Below are 16,956 nucleotides of genomic sequence, written 5' to 3'. Positions count from 1 at the left end.
TTTTTTTTTTTTTTTTTTTTTTTTTTTTTTTTTTTTTGGAGTGGGGGGTGGGGTGGGGTGTGTTGTGTTGGAGGATTTTTTTTCATTTAGCTATAGTAAAAAGCCTCCGCTGTATTACTAACCAGGGACACTGTTAATGCATACAGTGCTGATGATTTCCTCCCCTACAGCAGCTCGTGTTCCAGCATAGGAAATACCAGACTGACTTCAGATGACACTACAAATTGCTGGGGGGGGGGGAGCTCCTGTGTGGAACCCCCTCAAAAAGGACCCACAAGCCAACTTGCAATGGCTCACTCCCATCGCAGATAGATCTACAACCACCCTGTGGGTTTTAAAACTCTAAAGGTTGGAAGAAAATAGCCCTGGTCTGAGTAAATACAGCACAATTCCTTTCATTTTTCAAAATGCTCTGTGTTATTGTTGGCGAGGCAAGGGAGCTTCACATGCTCAAAGCATTCGATATGCTCTGGTATTTGTCAGATTAAACTGATCCAAAAGGTTTCAAGTCAGCTCTGGAAAGTTATAAAAATAATAAATAAAAAAAATCACAAGCTTTGGCATGCCTTCCCACCAAGGAGGGGAAATGAATTAACTTTTCCTGCAAGCCTTACTCACACCAAGCCAACAGTACACATTACTACAGGGGTGCTGAATCCCTCTTCTCTTTCTTTCCTCCACTCATCCTACATTCTCTTTTTTTCTTACATCTAAAGAGGCAGATGGGAAAAAAAAAAAACAAAACAGATTACAAATAGATCCAAGAGCTCAGCCTCATGTCACAACACCTGCAGCCTGCCCACAGCCCCCCCCAATAAATCTGATGTGTATTTTATCTGCATTTTAAGTCCTTGCACTCATATAGTAAGTCTTGTTTCGTCTGCTGAATGATGAAGCCAAGAAGAAACAAAGTTGTGAAGCTTTTCAGATGTTCTGAGGTAACTGGAATAATGCGTAAAGCAGATTCAACTGTATGAATAGTCTTTCACAATGTATTTATAATTATAATCAGAAGTTTCAAATATCCTCCCCTCCTGCACAACATCCCCAGGGAAATACATTCCAGGGTAAAACATTCATAAATTACTTACTGCGTGTCTTCTGAAGATTCCTGTTTTATCTTTAATGTTCTTTTTGTGGTAGGCATTTCATCTGAAAGGTAAAATTCCAACACATAATTATATTTTAAATAATGTTCCCGGGGCCTTTTTTTTTTTTTTTAAGGCTGAAATTAAAAAACTTAAGAGTTGCTTCCTAAGCCAGTCAGTCCATTAGAGTTCTGCACAAGACAGCTCCAGTTCCTAAATCCTCCATAACTGAATAGTATTTTTTTTTCATTGGAGGAGACGTGGTCAGTTAAGATCTGAACCTATCTCTGCAAGTGCAAAACCTTTCAAGGACAAGACTACAATTCCTGCTATTAAATCACAAATCAATTTAATTGCAAACTGCATTGTTTAATAAAAAAAAAAAAAAGAAAAAAGGCTATTCTGCTTTCAATGGCACATTTGAAGAGCAAGCACCAGAACAAATGCATCTGTATTCCATTTAGATGTTGCGTGCTAAGTGCTTTTCTCATAACTTCTCTGAACATTAAGAATATTGTCAGCCCAAATGCACACAAATGTCTCTGATTTGACTGAAGGAAAACGGTGACAAACCAGGAGACCAGAGTTTGACTCACCAGAATGAGTCAAACTAGATAGAATTAGCCATCGTTTACATACGTTTTGTAATGTCTTTTCCCCACCATTTCTCTCCCACGTATTTCTGACTTTTAAATCCCCTGGGGAAGAAGTCTGAGAGAACCAGAACGTGGTTAACAGCCAGCTTGCAAATTTTAACACTAAACGGTGATTTAAGCCTCTTTCAAAGCATCCTAATTCACCAGTCCCCTGAACACAGTTGTGCACTGATAAGTGACTGTCTCTCCTCTCCCTGTTTCATGCTACAAATCATGAGGGGAAGGGGGAGAAAAAAAAACCTCATGGCACCAAGAGCCTTTATCCCATTTGCCTTCCAATACAGTTTCTCTTGGGTCTCTGCTGAATTTGATCAACAAAGATTCAGCTGTGAAAATAACCCCCTTGCTCAGGCAAGGGAGGAACACGCACCTGTAAGATCAGTGGCTCAAGAGGTATAAATATGGTTAAAGAAACCCACTTCACAAAACTGCTCGGATCAGTGTGCATTTTCAATCAAGTATGTAGTATCTTGCTCCGTTTAACAATGTTCAATAAGCCACGAGCAACAACCAAATCTCCAGATTAATTAATATATTTACTATTATGCAGACACACCAATAATTCAGGCAAGCAAAGCGTGCAGAGGAGTTCAGTTCAGGTCTCAATCCTGGAGTGCTGAGCTTGATTGGCTTTTTTTTATTTTGAAAAAGGCTACACATCTGGATATAAACATATTTACAAGTTTAAAACAAACAAACCAGTTAGGGTATACAGGAAGGAGCAACATTTATTTTATACACATTAATAGTAATAATTTGAAGTTCTGTTCATAATTTAAGCGAATGGTGTTTCAACAGTAACTCAGAGATTCAGCTGGTGCCCAAGAACCTCCAAAGCTGGGTACCACTGAAAGGGAAAACATCTCCCCAATACCACAAGGGGAAGTAGAACTGAGCAGGGGAAGCAGAGATAGAGAACATGTCATCTTTCTGGAGCCTTCTTTCACACAGCCCCTTCCTTCCCTCTGCTCTTTAAACTCAAGCCCCCATCCTAAAATATTTCAGGAACCATGGTTTGCCTTTGATGATGAATTGAGGAATTTCTTTCCCTTTTCTCCCTAAGGACATCAAGTGTTTAGTATCTTGAGCATCATGTCTGACACATGAAAGCTGGTACCAAGATGTGCAGGATGGGTATGAGCACAGGTAAAAATCAGAGTAGAGATTACAGAATCACAAGAGTCACTCAGGTTGAAAAAGCCCCTCGGGATCATCGAGTCCAACCCTCAGCCCAACCTAACAAACTTCTCCCCTACCCCACATCCCCCACAGCTCATCCCAACGGCCCTTAAACCCCCCCAGGGATGGGGACTCCCCCCTCCCTGGGCAGCCTGTTCCACTCTGACCACTATGTCTGGGAAACATTTTCTCCTCCTGCCCAGCCTGACCCTCCCCTGGGGCAGTTTCCAGCCATTCCCTCTTGTCCTGTCCCTGACCCCTGGGAGCAGAGCCCAGCCCCAGCCTCTCTGCAATGTCCTGTCAGGAGCTGCAGAGAGGGATGAGGGCTCCCCTCAGCCTCCTCCTCCTCACACTGAACACTCCCAGCTCCTTCCCTGGCTCCTCACAGGATTTATTCTCCAGGCCCTTCCCCAGCCTCATTGCCCTCCTCTGCACTCGCTCCAGCACCTCTAGATCTTTCTTGTATTGAGATGCACCAAAACGGGATTTCTTACCCAATTCCTGTTCACCAGTCTGGTAGCAATGAAGATCCTGACTGTGGTTTCCCCAGTCCTCCTGTGAATACTCCTCCATGGTGCTGCCATCCGACTCCAGCTCCTGATACAAGCCACTGCTGTTGATGAGGACAGGCTGGCAGGGCTGGGAGTCCCATCCTCCCTGCCCAAAAACCTGCTCCAGCTGTTCAAACGTGTAGCTGCTTTTCCTCTTCCCAACGCCGTGCTCCTTCACGCGGCTGTAGCACCTGCGGAGGGTCTAAGACAAGAGAAAAGCACGTTCATCACATGACAATGGGCTGGAAGAGCACACATGCACTTGCAGACATTACATGGCTGCTAGACAGAGTTTAAAGGTTTTTCAGTTTTTTTTTTTTTACTTCTGCTGATCAGTATTTGTCCCACGGTCACCAGCTAAATGCAGTGTTCCCAAATTAATCTATGCCCGCCAGGAAGCATCGTACGTATCCGATGTTCCCACTGCAGCAATTTAGTGCAGCAATCTACGACACAGGATAAAGCTGCGTAGCAGCTACAGGTTCATGAGATTTAACTTGGGCAATTTATTCTCTTCCCCACTTCAAAAAAAATCCCCAGATGTTACGTAACGTAGGGAAAAAAAAAATACCAAGAGACCCCCAAAGATACCAACCAGCCAAGAAAAATGCACACCTACTACGAGGAGGAGAAAGCAGAGCTGGTGTGCCCACAGCTTGGAGAAGCTGAAGCAGGGAGGAGAGAGAAAGGAAAAGAGAAAGAAGAGTCCCCCAAAGCAAAGATGGTCCAACCTTCCTTACTCTGGTAAGAAGACACAAGGTACAAAATGTATATGCCTAAGCTATTCAGCTAGGAAAATATATATTACTTACATATTTTGCATTCCTTACTAACTCACTCTGTCTCTTGTGAAGCTGCTGAAATTTAAAAGAGGTCAAATCAATAATGCTCCAAATTCCCAGACTTTGATATCAAGCATTAAGTAAGAAACAATACTAAGATGGCTCTGTCTAATTAACCTTTAAAAACAGTGCTGAGGCCAAAACCTCCCATACAGACAGATGCAAAAACCTCGTCTACTTTGGGTGATCCCTGTAGCATCCCGCACGGATGGCGGATGGCTGTGTGACAGCAAGGCAAAGCCTACGATTTCCACATTCCTCCCCTGAGCACCATGCAACTATTTGGGGGTGTTAAATTACAAAAAAATCTTTATGTGCATCCCTCAATGTGGCTTTAATTCTACCACCACTCTATTTTTGAAAGATAATGATGTGCTCCAGGTTTGCTGGATCTTGATGGTTTTCAGATTGGTAGAGTGCTAGAAAATATATATTTTTTTCATATTAAATTTGTTAGATTGCTCAGGTTCTAGCTTGAATGGCAAAGCCACCTCTGGAGTTCAAACGAGGCATTAATTTGGAAAGAGCTAGTCCTGTTGCCTTGCTTCCTGGAAAAAGAGCGTAATGGATTTTCAAGCACACATCACTGCAAAAACCGCTCTTTTTTTCCCCCCAAAAGGCACCTTTACATCTCCAGAAAGCTTGAACCTACCTAATGTTCCTCATATAACTGGTTTAACAGCATCAGCAGGAAAGGAGTACATTTCTAACCCGTTTCCTTGTGATATTCAGAGCCCTGGGGGCAGAAGCAAAACTGCTAAGCAGCAAGTCAGTTTTACCCTGCTGTTTCAAAAAAAAAAAAAGCCAACCCCAACACACACACAAAAATAGCACAAAATAAAAAAACCCCACACCATATAAACACACAGGCAGCAATAAGACCAGAATTATTCAGCAGTTTAAGGTGGAACCCTTCCCGATTCTGCCACCAAATTGGACACCACCAAATTTTAAGTTTCTGTCTGCAAGCAGGGTGAAAAACAACTGGTTACATCAACCTGGAGCCGAGGACCCAGCCAAAAAAATCTACTGATATTCACTGCAGGCAAATTGTGTTCCTTAGGGCTGGGGGTACACACAAATTTGGTTGTTAAAATTTGGCAACAAGAACCCATTGGGAACATCTGAGGCAGTTTTAAATGGCCCAGTTTGCCCTGCTTGCCTTTCAGAGGAAAAGCACATTGGAGGATGCATTGCCCAGCTTTTTCACTTCAATTTCTCTCCTCTCAGCTCAAATCTCAGTGAGCGATACAGGCAAATTCTTGTTGCACTCCCAAACTCTTTCTAAAATTGCACACAAGTCATTTTTTTGAAATCTATTTCCTAAACCCCAGTTCCTAAATCTGCCCTGGCTTATCCATCAGCATTAGATTTAGATTTATTAACAGCCTTTAATGAAAACAAACCATCTCCAGTGTAGTTAACCAACAAACATTAATGCTCTTGGCCAAGCCCACTTGGGAACACTCAACAGCCACTTGCTGTTTTAAGTGTGTGCTTCAAAACATCCCTCCCTACCCATGGAGTTATCGAGTACCTCACACTGGGTTGTAGCCTAGTAATTATTTCATTCAGGCTGCAGGCTGGTTTATTTTACCATGAAAATAATTTAACATCAAGTCAGTGGAGACTAGTACAAGAATTAAAGGGGGCCACGTGGAAAAAAGGCAAAAATAAATGAGCAATGCTCTTGCTGCTCATTACTCTTGCAGTTTAAGAGTAATTTCGAGGTTACTGCCTACATTCTTCTGGACCTGCCTGCGTGAGACATCTTTTATTTTCACTTCTGCCAGCAGATAACCTAGCAACTGGTGGCTCCTTGGTCTTGTTTCTTGGAGAACTGGGATTGCCACTAGCTCTTTCTTCTTGAAGGCACTGCCTAGTTTCTCCAACCCTACCACTTTTCTAAGTGACATTCACCTCTGAGTACCACAGGGCAGCTCCACTGCACGGATGCCCACAGGCTTCTGCATGGCAGGTGTGAGGTGGACCAGAGCGATGGCTCTACCTCTGCAGTTGCCTGCACCTCACACAATGATTTTTTTCAGAGATCAATTGTAAGACTTAACTAATAGCTCAGACTTCAGGAAACTTCCCCTGGATGTTTTACAGCACTCAGTGGTTCAGACACCTTTCTCCCAGTAGGTTATTTTGATCGCCAAGATTTAAGATCTACGGTTTTTTTTCTTACGCACCTCCTCTACTCCTCTCGGTGTCCAGCTCAACTCCTGCTCCGTGGTTCCTAAAGTACACATACATATATTGATACAGATAGACAAGAAACCAGTAAATTTAGGACAAGTAACTGAAAACAGACCTAATAACTGTTCAGTGACTGCACAGATTGGAAAAGACCGAGCCTTTGCTTATTGTTCTGCAACACTGCCTGCAATACAAAGACAGATTATCCCCGCTTAATTTATAATTATGAAATCCAAAGAAGGGAGACAGTCAAAAAAGCTCAACGTGGGTTTTCTCACCATTTCTAACTTACGATCCCTCATCTTCTCTACAAGTGAAGTCACAGGAGAACTGATCACTCTACAGGAACTGCAGCACAACAATCCGAAAAGCCTTAGGAAGTGACTTTGAGGAAGGCTGTGGACACAGTCCTCCTCCCAGCAAAAAAATAAGATGAAGGAGAATCACACCACAGCGAGCTTTTTATATATAACCCCAGAGGTGGTCCAACACAAGAAACTCCAGATCCCTGATCCGAGACATGTTCTTTCTCAGGGAGACACTATGGGCTCTGCAGAGCAGTTAGGCTGCCTACAGGCGTGTCCACATTAATCTATTTAAGTCGATTAAATGATAGCAGCTGGCCTAAAAGGGGTCCCGATGGCACAGAGCACTACTTAGCACCACGCTCAGCTCCGGAGATGCTCTTTTACTTAATGGGAGAAAGTCTTGGCTTTACATCCTGAATTAAGAACAGCAGTACCAAATAGGTTCCTCCCTCGTCATGGCAGGATACTTACAAACAACATGAGATGAAACTACACAGGGACAAAAGAAACAGCTTTTGAAGCCTGGAGTGGTTGTAGGATATGTAGGGATGACTGGCAAAGTCTTCCTTCTTCAAGTTCATTCCTGAGCTGGATGGTGGGAGCATGAGGAAACAGAACTCCAGGACTACAGCAGTTTGACAGCTCTGCTCAACTTGCTAGCTCATGAACTTCTAGATTAAAAGATGTGTGCAAGGCAGGAGAACATAAGACTTATACAGGATATTGCCACAAGAAACCCTATTTCTGTGGTTTGTCCAGAACAAAAGGAGAAGAAAGAGCACCATAAACTCTCGAGACCGCCATACACCACTGCAGAAAGGCAACTTCAACATGTCTCCAACATAAGACACCAGGCCATAACACTCCTCTTCAAAAAACAAGCAGCCCTACACAAACTCACCCTTAAAACTTTGCAGGCACACGCTGGTTCTGCAAAGGTTCCAGTCCCACAGGTGGCTGCACATTGCAACACTCGGGGACATGCCAGAAGTCAAAATAACTAACACTTTGCGCCGAAGAGCAAAGCCTCAATCGTATCCCAACGTGCCCAAATGCACAGGGACTTTCTGAAGGATGTGGCTCCAACACAGAACAAGGAAAGCCATGGGAACATCCCAAGGGGAGATGAGTAGTGAAGGGGAGCACAGACATGTGTATCATCTGATTGAGCAAGGAACCAGAGATCTCTTTGGACAATGATCTGAAGAAGCAAAGTCATCCTAGAAGACACAGAGAAGGGATGTCAGCCAAGGCAATGCACATGTTTTTAGGTTGGGTTAGTTAGCCAGAGCTAGAACTTAACAAAAAAAACACAGTGGATTTTCCACTGTAAGCCAAAATGTGTGCACCCAGTGCTGCAGTAAAGAACACCTGCTTTCTAAAACTCCAAAATGAGTCTTAGAGAGTTCCTGCACCGGCTTTTACGGTAACACCACCACTGCCCATTTCTAAATCACAATTAATTATATTAAAAAAAAAGCTCTTGCCCGGACAGAAGTTATCTACAGAAGCACTAGAGCCAATTGCAGAGGTCAACCTAGATGAGACAGGACTTTGCCAGCAGCCAAGAGGGAACAAACCCAGGGTATAACAAGCCACAGCCCAGCTGAGTGAGGAAGCTGTGCAGTGGTATGCGGTGCTGAGAGCTGAACTTCCCTGCACCTCACGTCTCAAAATAGCCACCTGCAAAGATGCTCCATCGGTTGCTGCTGTTAGAGAGCTGAGAATAAAATTATTCATACCCTTCTCAGGGATTTGATGCTAATCGGGCTAGACACCTAGAGAGAAGAAACTCTCCAGTATTGCCCGAGGAAAGGCAGACGGCTGGGCACCTCCATCTCCCAACGGACTGAGCTTCTGGTTTAAGACAGCACTGGAGGAAAAGAAGAGTAACTAGTTAGAGCTTGAGAAGGCAGATCAGCAAAACCCTCTGCCATGCCCATACCCACCACGGCCAATCGCTTTTGGCTCTGTCAAGAGTTTAGATGGGATGGATGCGTCCTACAGGCAGAACTCAGCTGGCAGCGACACACGAGTAAGGTTCATAGAATCAGAGAATCATCTCGGTTGGAAAAGCCCTTGAAGCTCCTCCAGTCCAACCATGATCCTCACCCTGACCGTTCCCAACTCCACCAGATCCCTCAGCGCTGGGTCAGCCCGACTCTTCAACCCCTCCAGGGATCCCGGGGACTCCCCCCCTGCCCTGGGCAGCCCATTCCAACGCCCAGCAGCCCCTTCTGCACAGAAATCCTTCCTCAGAGCCAGCCTGACCCTGCCCTGGGCAGCTTGAGGCCATTCCCTCGGGGCCTGGCGCTGGCTCCTTGGCTCCAGAGACTCATCCCCCCTCTCTGCCCCCTCCTGGCAGGGAGCTGCAGCCTCAGCCTCCTCTTCTCCAGACTAAACCCCCTAGTTCCCTCAGCCACTCCCCAGCAGACCTGTGCTCCAGACCCTGCCCCAGCTCCGTTGCCCTTCTCTGGACACGCTCGAGTCATTCAATGGCCTTTTTGGGGTGAGGGTTCAACCTACTGGAGTGACTTGCTCAAACCCATCACTTCTTACTTTAGAGCAACGAAGGCCACACTGGAGTAGATTGTCTTGCCTTTGGAAACATGCTTGTTCCTACAATGAAACTTGAAGTTTCACGTATCTGCTGTGATCAGGACAAACATCTTTATGCCATCCACAAAGCTAAACTGCAGCAGTTTGGACCAAAGAGGTCTGAGACATACTCAGGAGGTCACATCTCTGCTACCGATAAGCCACAAGAGACCACACTGCCCCAAACCCCTGCTGGTTCTCACTCTCAAATGAAGGAGCAGAGCGAGGCCACGCACCCCTCTGTAAGATGAAAAGCAGCACAAACCCTCCCACAGGTGGGAGGGAAAACGCTCCTCTCCAAGCTTCAGCCCAGCAGCAGAAAGCATCAACATGGGCAGCACCACAAGGGAAAATTCTTGCATAGTTCAGAAAGCTAAAAAAACTTTATGCGTAACACCATCCTAGAAGTGTGGTGTTGCTGGTCCTGAGGTCTCTGGAGGAAGGTCTGTGCCACTTGGCCTTCAGCTGTGTTAAGAAAATGTTACCAGCAGAGACCAATATCTACATCCATGGGAAAAGCTGGAAGTGAAATACCAAAGGCAGCTTTAACTCAATTTTCACCAGGACCAGCGGTCAAGGGTTGGTAACTGGTGACACCAGAGCAGTCCAGAGAGCAGCATCTACTTGGCACTCAATTTTATACACTTAGTAGGATGAAGCGTAACAGGGAAGAGTAACAAAAGCAAATCTGCTCCCACACCGGCACTTAAAGCCTTACACTCTCACACCAGCTTCATTCTGGTGAATATTTCAGGTGCATCCAGTTGCTTCTAAAATAAATAAAATCCACAATCAACCATCCAACACCTCCTGCATCATTGCTGCTGGCACCCTTTCCCGACGTCAAAGCAGCCTCTGCAATAACTGATGCCAATGGGATGCCGAAAATTTCTGCCTGCCTGTGTGTGCTGGCTAAGGACAAGTGATAAAAATCAGAAGGAGGGTTTTTAACACCTTTCCAAGTCCTCCATAGGCAAAAGAGTACAACAGGGAAAAACTGTTTGCTCCCAAACTAAGATTTAATGTTCACAAATCTCCCAAATTAAGATTCAGTGTTCAAGCTTAGCAAGTTGGCCCTTCTGCAATTAGTTCCTGCCCATCAACTGTTTCTGTCTCAACAGTGTAATCTGCCGGCTGGCTCCCAGCTCCCCCCAGGAATCATTTTGCACCCATGCAGTAAGCAGTGGATGACCTGGGTATGCCACAATGACCAGCCCAGAGTATTTCAGATGCACAACACAGCTGTGGAAGCTACTGGACAGGAAAGACACTTGTCCTGCACGTGCAGAGACAGATGCCTACCAGTATAACACTGCTCTGCAAACACCCCGGCTGAAGAGAGAGGATGCAGCTGCTCTACAAGAGGTCTCGCTCCATGTGACACTCACCCCCCAGAGATGCTCCTCTGCTACAGCCCCACAATACGTTCAAGGAGTAAAACCAAATAAACCTCATCTGTTACCAAAGAGTTTCTTTCTTCCAGCTTATAAATGTCAATAAAAAGTTGCTCCAACCTACCAGAGCCCATGAGATCCCCCAGCAAGAAGCTGAGTTGCTGGAGAGGATTCAAGAAATGACCCAGCCTGGAAAACCCAGCACATCTGAATGTATTTAAGCCAAAGAAAGATCCAGAGGTAACTTGAACACTGCCTGCAAACACTGCAGCCGGTGGAGCTACCTGGATGAGGATCTGGGCTTGAGATAACAAATGCAAGACAGATAAAATGCATTCAAAAGAAACAGAAGACAAAGTTGTTTTGAAGGTGGACAGTTGTCTGGTTGCTACAAAATGAACTGATGCTCCATCATTTGAGATCTTCAAATTAAAAGACAGCTGCTCTGCTTAACGTTATTGGACCCAACGATGAAACTCTGGGTGAAATCCAATCTCCTGTATCACGGTCAAACTAGATTACGACAAGCGTCGCTTCTGAGACAGTCTAGCTACTGCAACTTCTCCTTCCTTTAAAACAACTTCACACAAGAGTTAAAAATAGATTGTTTACATCGTAAAGCATCTAAAACCACAGCCCCATTACAAATAAGCCCCTGTCATCATCACTTCACATATAGCTTAAAGCAAGAGAACACCAAAGGCTGATACTCAGGCGTGATTTTTCATTCCTTTCCGTTTCATGTGGGTTCGCAGCATTCACTTTTCCCCTTTGTCCTCATGTTCTCCAAGTGTTTAACCAGCATCTTCAAGGTATTTATTTTTTCTTTGAAAAACAAACACCACACTTTGCAGACAACCACAACTCAGCAGAAACCTCCAGTCACCCGTCTGGGGTGAGGAGGAGGTCGCTACATATAGAAAATCCAACACCAGGGGAGCAAGTTTGCGAGAGGCAGTGAGGTTCGTGAATTCCTGCAGCTGGGAGTTAGATGTTGGAGCTGCTTCTCTTTGAACAAATGGCTTGGCACCAACTCCGGGCAAACAAATTTCAGCAGCTCGCTCGCAAAATATAAGCAGATCCCGCATTTCCGTGGTAGCTGAAGAAATGACACGTTAAAGGCCCCTGAATTCATTTTAACCATCTCCCACAGCTGAACAGTAACTTTTTAAGGAGCGATTTCTTTCTGCTCGTGAAAAGCTCGCCAGCTGCAACCCCAGCCAGGGAATTCCTAGCACTGAAACGCTCTTGCAGCTCGGCTAAACAAAGCACTTTCAGGAGAGCAAGTCTTTGATTTCACCTTCCATGAAGAACGATGCACGCAATAGAAGCGGAAATTCTTCCACAGGTTTAAAAAAAATGCCTAAGGTTCAGCACTGAACAACCAACCAGACCACGTAATTTCAGGAACACTCATTTAAAATAAAGACTTTACTGCCTGAAAATTATCCTTGACTTGTACTGGTCAGCAGCCACCATAAAACCTGAGCTCACCTGCACTTCCTCAGAGCATCCCCCTGACACTGCAGCCATGTGTGAAGGCTGGAAGAGGATGAAACGACGACATCCCAGCGTATTACCCAATGGAAAGTGATCTCAAAGAATACAGACTGGATACGTTGGCTTTTGGCCTTCAGACGGCAGCTTCACAGCATGAGGCAACAGCTCATTTTTCTGTGGTTAAAAGCAGCTTGAGTTAACAGCTGACCTCCTGCTCTCCGGCTGAAACACTACCGCCAGGCGAAGGGCACAAAATCAGCATGCACGTCTGGGCAGGGTTTTGCCAAGTATTCCATCATCTACTTTAAAACACCAGCGCTAAGGTCAAACCTTAAAACATAAAGGCTCTCCACACACTGCTGCAGAGAGGTGAGGAGTTTCAGGATACACAAGCCAGGATAAATCCTTGACCATGAACACACTTAGGAAACAGGAGGAGGGCTGGATGTAAAGCATGTGCGCTTTAGTAAACTCCTCTAACGAGAGCTCTGTGTTGTAAGGACAGTCAGAATAAATTACTAAACAAGCAAGGATTAAGCTACAACTTGACATGGCAGGATGAGAAAACTCCAGAGCACAAGACAGCTTTTCTGGAAACCCAACTGGCAGAAATCGAGATGTTTCAGCCCTCCTGCAGCTCCCAGTTGCCAAACTCACCAGTCCACTGACCTCAGAGCCACAAAGTCGGCTTCAAGGTCTCTTTCTGAAGGAAGAAACCAGGAAAAGCTGCTGGAACAGTTACGTATGAATCCCTAAATTTGAAACAGACACTTCCAGAGTGGCTCAAACCCAACAGCGGTCTCATTCCCAGCTTGCAGGCCAATGCTGCTTATGTGCAGAAAAGCACATGCAGATGTTAAGAGACAGACGAAAATCTGAACTGGGACCTTACTTTGCATCCTGTTTGAATTAGGAGAGAATGCATCTACGCGATCAACTGGAAAACTTTCTTCTTCGGAGTTGACTTTTTCCTTTCCAGCTCATTTCTAACTCACTCTTCAAGATTTGGCAGAGTCCGGGGAAGGCAGGTGTCCTGAAGAAAGCCAATATTGAGTTCTTATCTAAAATGCATTTATAAAATAAGTTGAATCCACTACGTTTTAAGCACGACTTACATTTATAACAAATCAGCAAATCCTCATGCTACGGTCCCTTGATGGGCATTAAGTATCCTATAAAATCATGGAAATATGGAACGTTATGGATAATAAATGGAACGATGCAGCTATGTGCTCCTTTACCACCATCTCCCCGATTCTGTTTTCAGCTTGGACAGCCAACAGTGGAGACTACGAAGTGCCTGCGACCTCCCCTTGTTCCAACAGCGCATTCAAGTGGTCCTACTCTGTCTTAAAGATGCCTCCAGGCATCGACCCCTCCACACCCAGAAGCGATTTTTGCTCTTGGTTGAGCATTAAAGAGTCAAGCAGCCAATCTTACACACACACACACACACACAAAAAAAGAAAAAAAAAAGGATTTTGGCTTTGGCAGCAGCTACCACAACTATCTCAATAATCTTCAGGACAAGGTCAGCACTTGGCTCTTGTGAGAAACCCCAGGTTTGACTTCACAGTGATTCCAGGGAAAAACCTACGGCAAGCCCAAAGGCTTTGGGAAAATTTGTGCCTCCAGGTGACTGCACTGATCCCCACTCGCAGTGGGGATCCAGGACACGCAAAAGCTCAGGTAGCAGCACGATGGGTGTAGGACAAGGCAGCCAGCACTGTTCTGGAGCACATTTGAGATGCAAAAGCCCCCCGTGAGGGTCTTTATCAATGAGCACCAGACACAGCTGGCGCTGAACAGCTGTTCCTCACCTGATGGACAGCCCGAGGAGAGGCCAACCCACAAACGAGTACAGGCACAGGACAGGACGCAGATGGAAACCTGATAACTCCCCTCCAGCCAGACCTTTCAACCAGGTATTGGAGAGGAGTCCATCCCAACATATCCCGTGTTGATCCAGGAATCTCTGACAGGTCTGTCAAGAGCTGCTCTTGGAGCCATTGCAAGGTCAAAAATATAAGCCTTGGGGTCTTTTATTCCCTGTTTGATAGGTAAGTGATGTGTGGTTTCTTTCAAGCTTGAACATTTCATGGGCAAAGATGTGTTCAAGAACCACTTCTTAAAGGAAAGGGGCAGAAGTCCTCCTCTGCAAAAAGCTCCTCAACTCCTGGGAAGATGGGATCTTCCAGCAGTCACCAAAATGCTTGCTCTGGCCCCAAAGCAGCCACAACCCATGACCAGCTCCATGCAAAAGCATTGTCTGAAACTAAACAGCCAGTTCTGGGCTGCTTTACTAGGGAGACTTCTCACAACCACACTTAGCCTCCTCAAAAACATAAGTCACAGAGCCTGCAGCCAAAATTGGGGTAGCAGTCCTCTACAGCTGCTGCATAAACACCCCCCACAACCCAAAACCATCAGAGTCTTACGGACAAAGCCAAATTTCTCCAGTGTGCATCAGCCACTGGCAAAGCCCAAAGTTTCACATAAGAAGTGATTTAAGCAAGAAGCACCTTGAAAACCACTAAGAAAACAAGGGTCTGGAAGAGGTTTTGCAGTGCAGCAACATCCCTCTCAAAAAATATTTCGATGTGTTCAAGGGAAATAAATCCCTGAGCAGCAAATACACAGAAGCAACAAGATGACAACAGGAAAATACATTAAGAAACTAAAACAGCTATAGGAAGGGGGGTTGCTTGGCCAGCTACCTTCAGGGACAGAGGACTGTTCTAATTAACAGGGATTGAAGGGTGAGTCTCTTACTTATTTCTGAGCATCCTCCATACTGCAGAACCCCTTATTTCACATATTTTGCAAATCAAAGGCAGCCTGGGTGTATATGCCTGGAGATTCCCAGCCTGACTGTGCTGGCACAGCTGTACTTAACAGAAGAGAAGCAAACAGCCTTGCTGATCCTTAGCAATAACAAGATGTTACTTTTTTAAAATCAGTCGGCATTTTAAGCGGCTGCATGGGCAGTCTAATGGGTCACAAAAGGGGAAAATAAAAGCTGGAGGAAGCTCAGAACATTTAATTGCCCTTGCAAGCTTCATTCATGTTTATAAACTGAAAATCCACAGCAATTCCCACGCCATCCACAGTCTCTCCAAATATCCCTTTTCGTAAAAGTGGGACACATGGAGTTGCTGCTCCCAAGCTGGACACCAAACCCAGCCTTTCCCTTTTCCTCAGGGAATGATGCAAGTGGAAAGATCCCTCTTTAAAACGTGCTGCCAGAGGAAATGCAGCCCATCGGGCTGTTTAACATGGCTCAATTCTTAAAGAGGTTTCTGAGACTGCAACATGCTCTGGTGCGAGCCAGGGGAAGACATTGTACCCTGTAAAGCAACTGCAAAGCAAAAGAGGGAGCCCCAAGTGTAAGAGGGCAACCAGAGCCTGAGCCACCCTTGTTACTGGAGCAACTGGAAGCCCCCTTTTCCCATGGGGGCTTCAAGGAGCAGCTAGTGCCGCCCTTTCACAGACAGAAGAGGCTGGTGGACATGGAAGGGACTGAGTCAACCCACCCAGGGCCACGGTGCCCACCACACTTAAGGCCAAAGAAGGCAACTCAGGGAATGTGGTGCCCCAAAATCCCAGCGGAAATGATCCATGTGAGGGGACTCGAACAGCTGAGACAGCATATGCCCCACTCTCAGGGCTGGAGAGTGCTGCCACAGCCCACTCACATGGGGGAACAGAGTGGCTGAACCCAAAGGATGCAGTGCCTGGGTGCGAAAGACACTTCTGGAGGCCGCAGGTGTGGAACCCACAGGACGTGGCACCCAGCCTGCCCCGGTCCAGAAGATGACAACTAGGTGCTGCTGGGAGACAGGCAGCTGAGCCCAGGCGATAAGAGTGCCTCACATCCAGAGGACACCCACAGCCAGGGCCAAAGGACGCTCCAGAAAACTGCCTGCATGGGGAAACCCTGAGGGGGTGATCCCAGGGGTTGCAGTGCCCCCACACTCAGGACCAAAGGATGGGTCTGAGCCCAGAGGATGCCCACAGACAGGGCCTGAAGATGCTCCAGAAAACTGTCTGCTGGGAGAGACCCTGATCAGATGAGGCCAGGGCACATGGTACTCCCAAATCCGAGCCCAGCGGATGCTCGCAACCAGGCTCAAAGGATGCTTCAGGGGAGATCCTGGAGAGATTGAGCTCAGGGGACCCAGTGCCCCCACACCCGAGGCCACAGGCTGGGCTGAGCCCTGGGACCACAGCGACCCCACCCCCACGGCCAAAAAAAGGCTCCAGAAAATGGGCTCGCATGGGGGGACCCTGAAGGGCGATCCCACGGGAGGGCTGCCCCCACTCCCAGGGCCAAAAGGTGTCCCAGGAGATGACCCCGGGAACACCCGGGCCGCCCCTTCCCCCCTCTCCTGTCACCTCCCCGGGGACGAGCCGCCCGCCTCCCGCCGGGGTACCTTGATGCGCTCCCGGCATTGCGAGGGTGTGCGCTCGTAGCCCAGCTCGGCCAGGGCGCGGGAGACGCGCTCGTACATGGCGGGCCCGGGGGCCTTGCTGCCGAAGACGGTGCCGGCGCCCTCCAGCTGCTGGTACCGCGCCTCCACCAGCCGCTCGTTGCCCCAGACGGCGATCAGTGCGTTGGTCTCCGCCGGCGTCCAGGAC

At 46.6% G+C, this 16,956-nt stretch overlaps 2 protein-coding genes across 3 annotated transcripts in view; one reads left to right on the top strand and one right to left on the bottom strand.

The window, feature by feature from the left end:
- Window positions 1-16,949, bottom strand: part of MSANTD2 (Myb/SANT DNA binding domain containing 2) — a 23,107-nt gene extending 6,158 nt beyond the window's left edge. The window contains exons 1-4 of one of the 2 annotated variants that reach the window (XM_026863656.1): window positions 16,752-16,949; window positions 4,287-4,328; window positions 3,418-3,676; window positions 1,092-1,152 (exon numbers count right to left, since the gene is read on the bottom strand). In XM_026863656.1, the coding sequence (XP_026719457.1) occupies window positions 1,092-1,152; window positions 3,418-3,676; window positions 4,287-4,328; window positions 16,752-16,829 (440 nt within the window). In that variant the 5' untranslated portion in view covers window positions 16,830-16,949. Of the gene's footprint in view, window positions 1-1,091; window positions 1,153-3,417; window positions 3,677-4,286; window positions 4,332-6,511; window positions 6,727-16,751 lie in introns of those variants that run through there. The other variant, XM_026863657.1, reaches the window with a different exon arrangement.
- Window positions 16,828-16,956, top strand: part of ROBO3 (roundabout guidance receptor 3) — a 14,776-nt gene continuing 14,647 nt past the window's right edge. Inside the window, exon 1 of the mRNA XM_026863564.1 lies at window positions 16,828-16,931. Within this exon, the coding sequence (XP_026719365.1) occupies window positions 16,828-16,931 (104 nt within the window). The remainder of the gene's footprint in view (window positions 16,932-16,956) is intronic.

Source organism: Athene cunicularia (assembly GCF_003259725.1).
Source record: "Athene cunicularia isolate RWA chromosome 24 unlocalized genomic scaffold, athCun1 chr24_part1, whole genome shotgun sequence".
In the NCBI taxonomy this organism is placed as follows: Eukaryota; Metazoa; Chordata; class Aves; order Strigiformes; family Strigidae; genus Athene; species Athene cunicularia.
The sequence above is the reverse complement of the archived record's forward strand: the minus strand, read 5'-3'. Positions and strand labels throughout refer to the sequence as shown.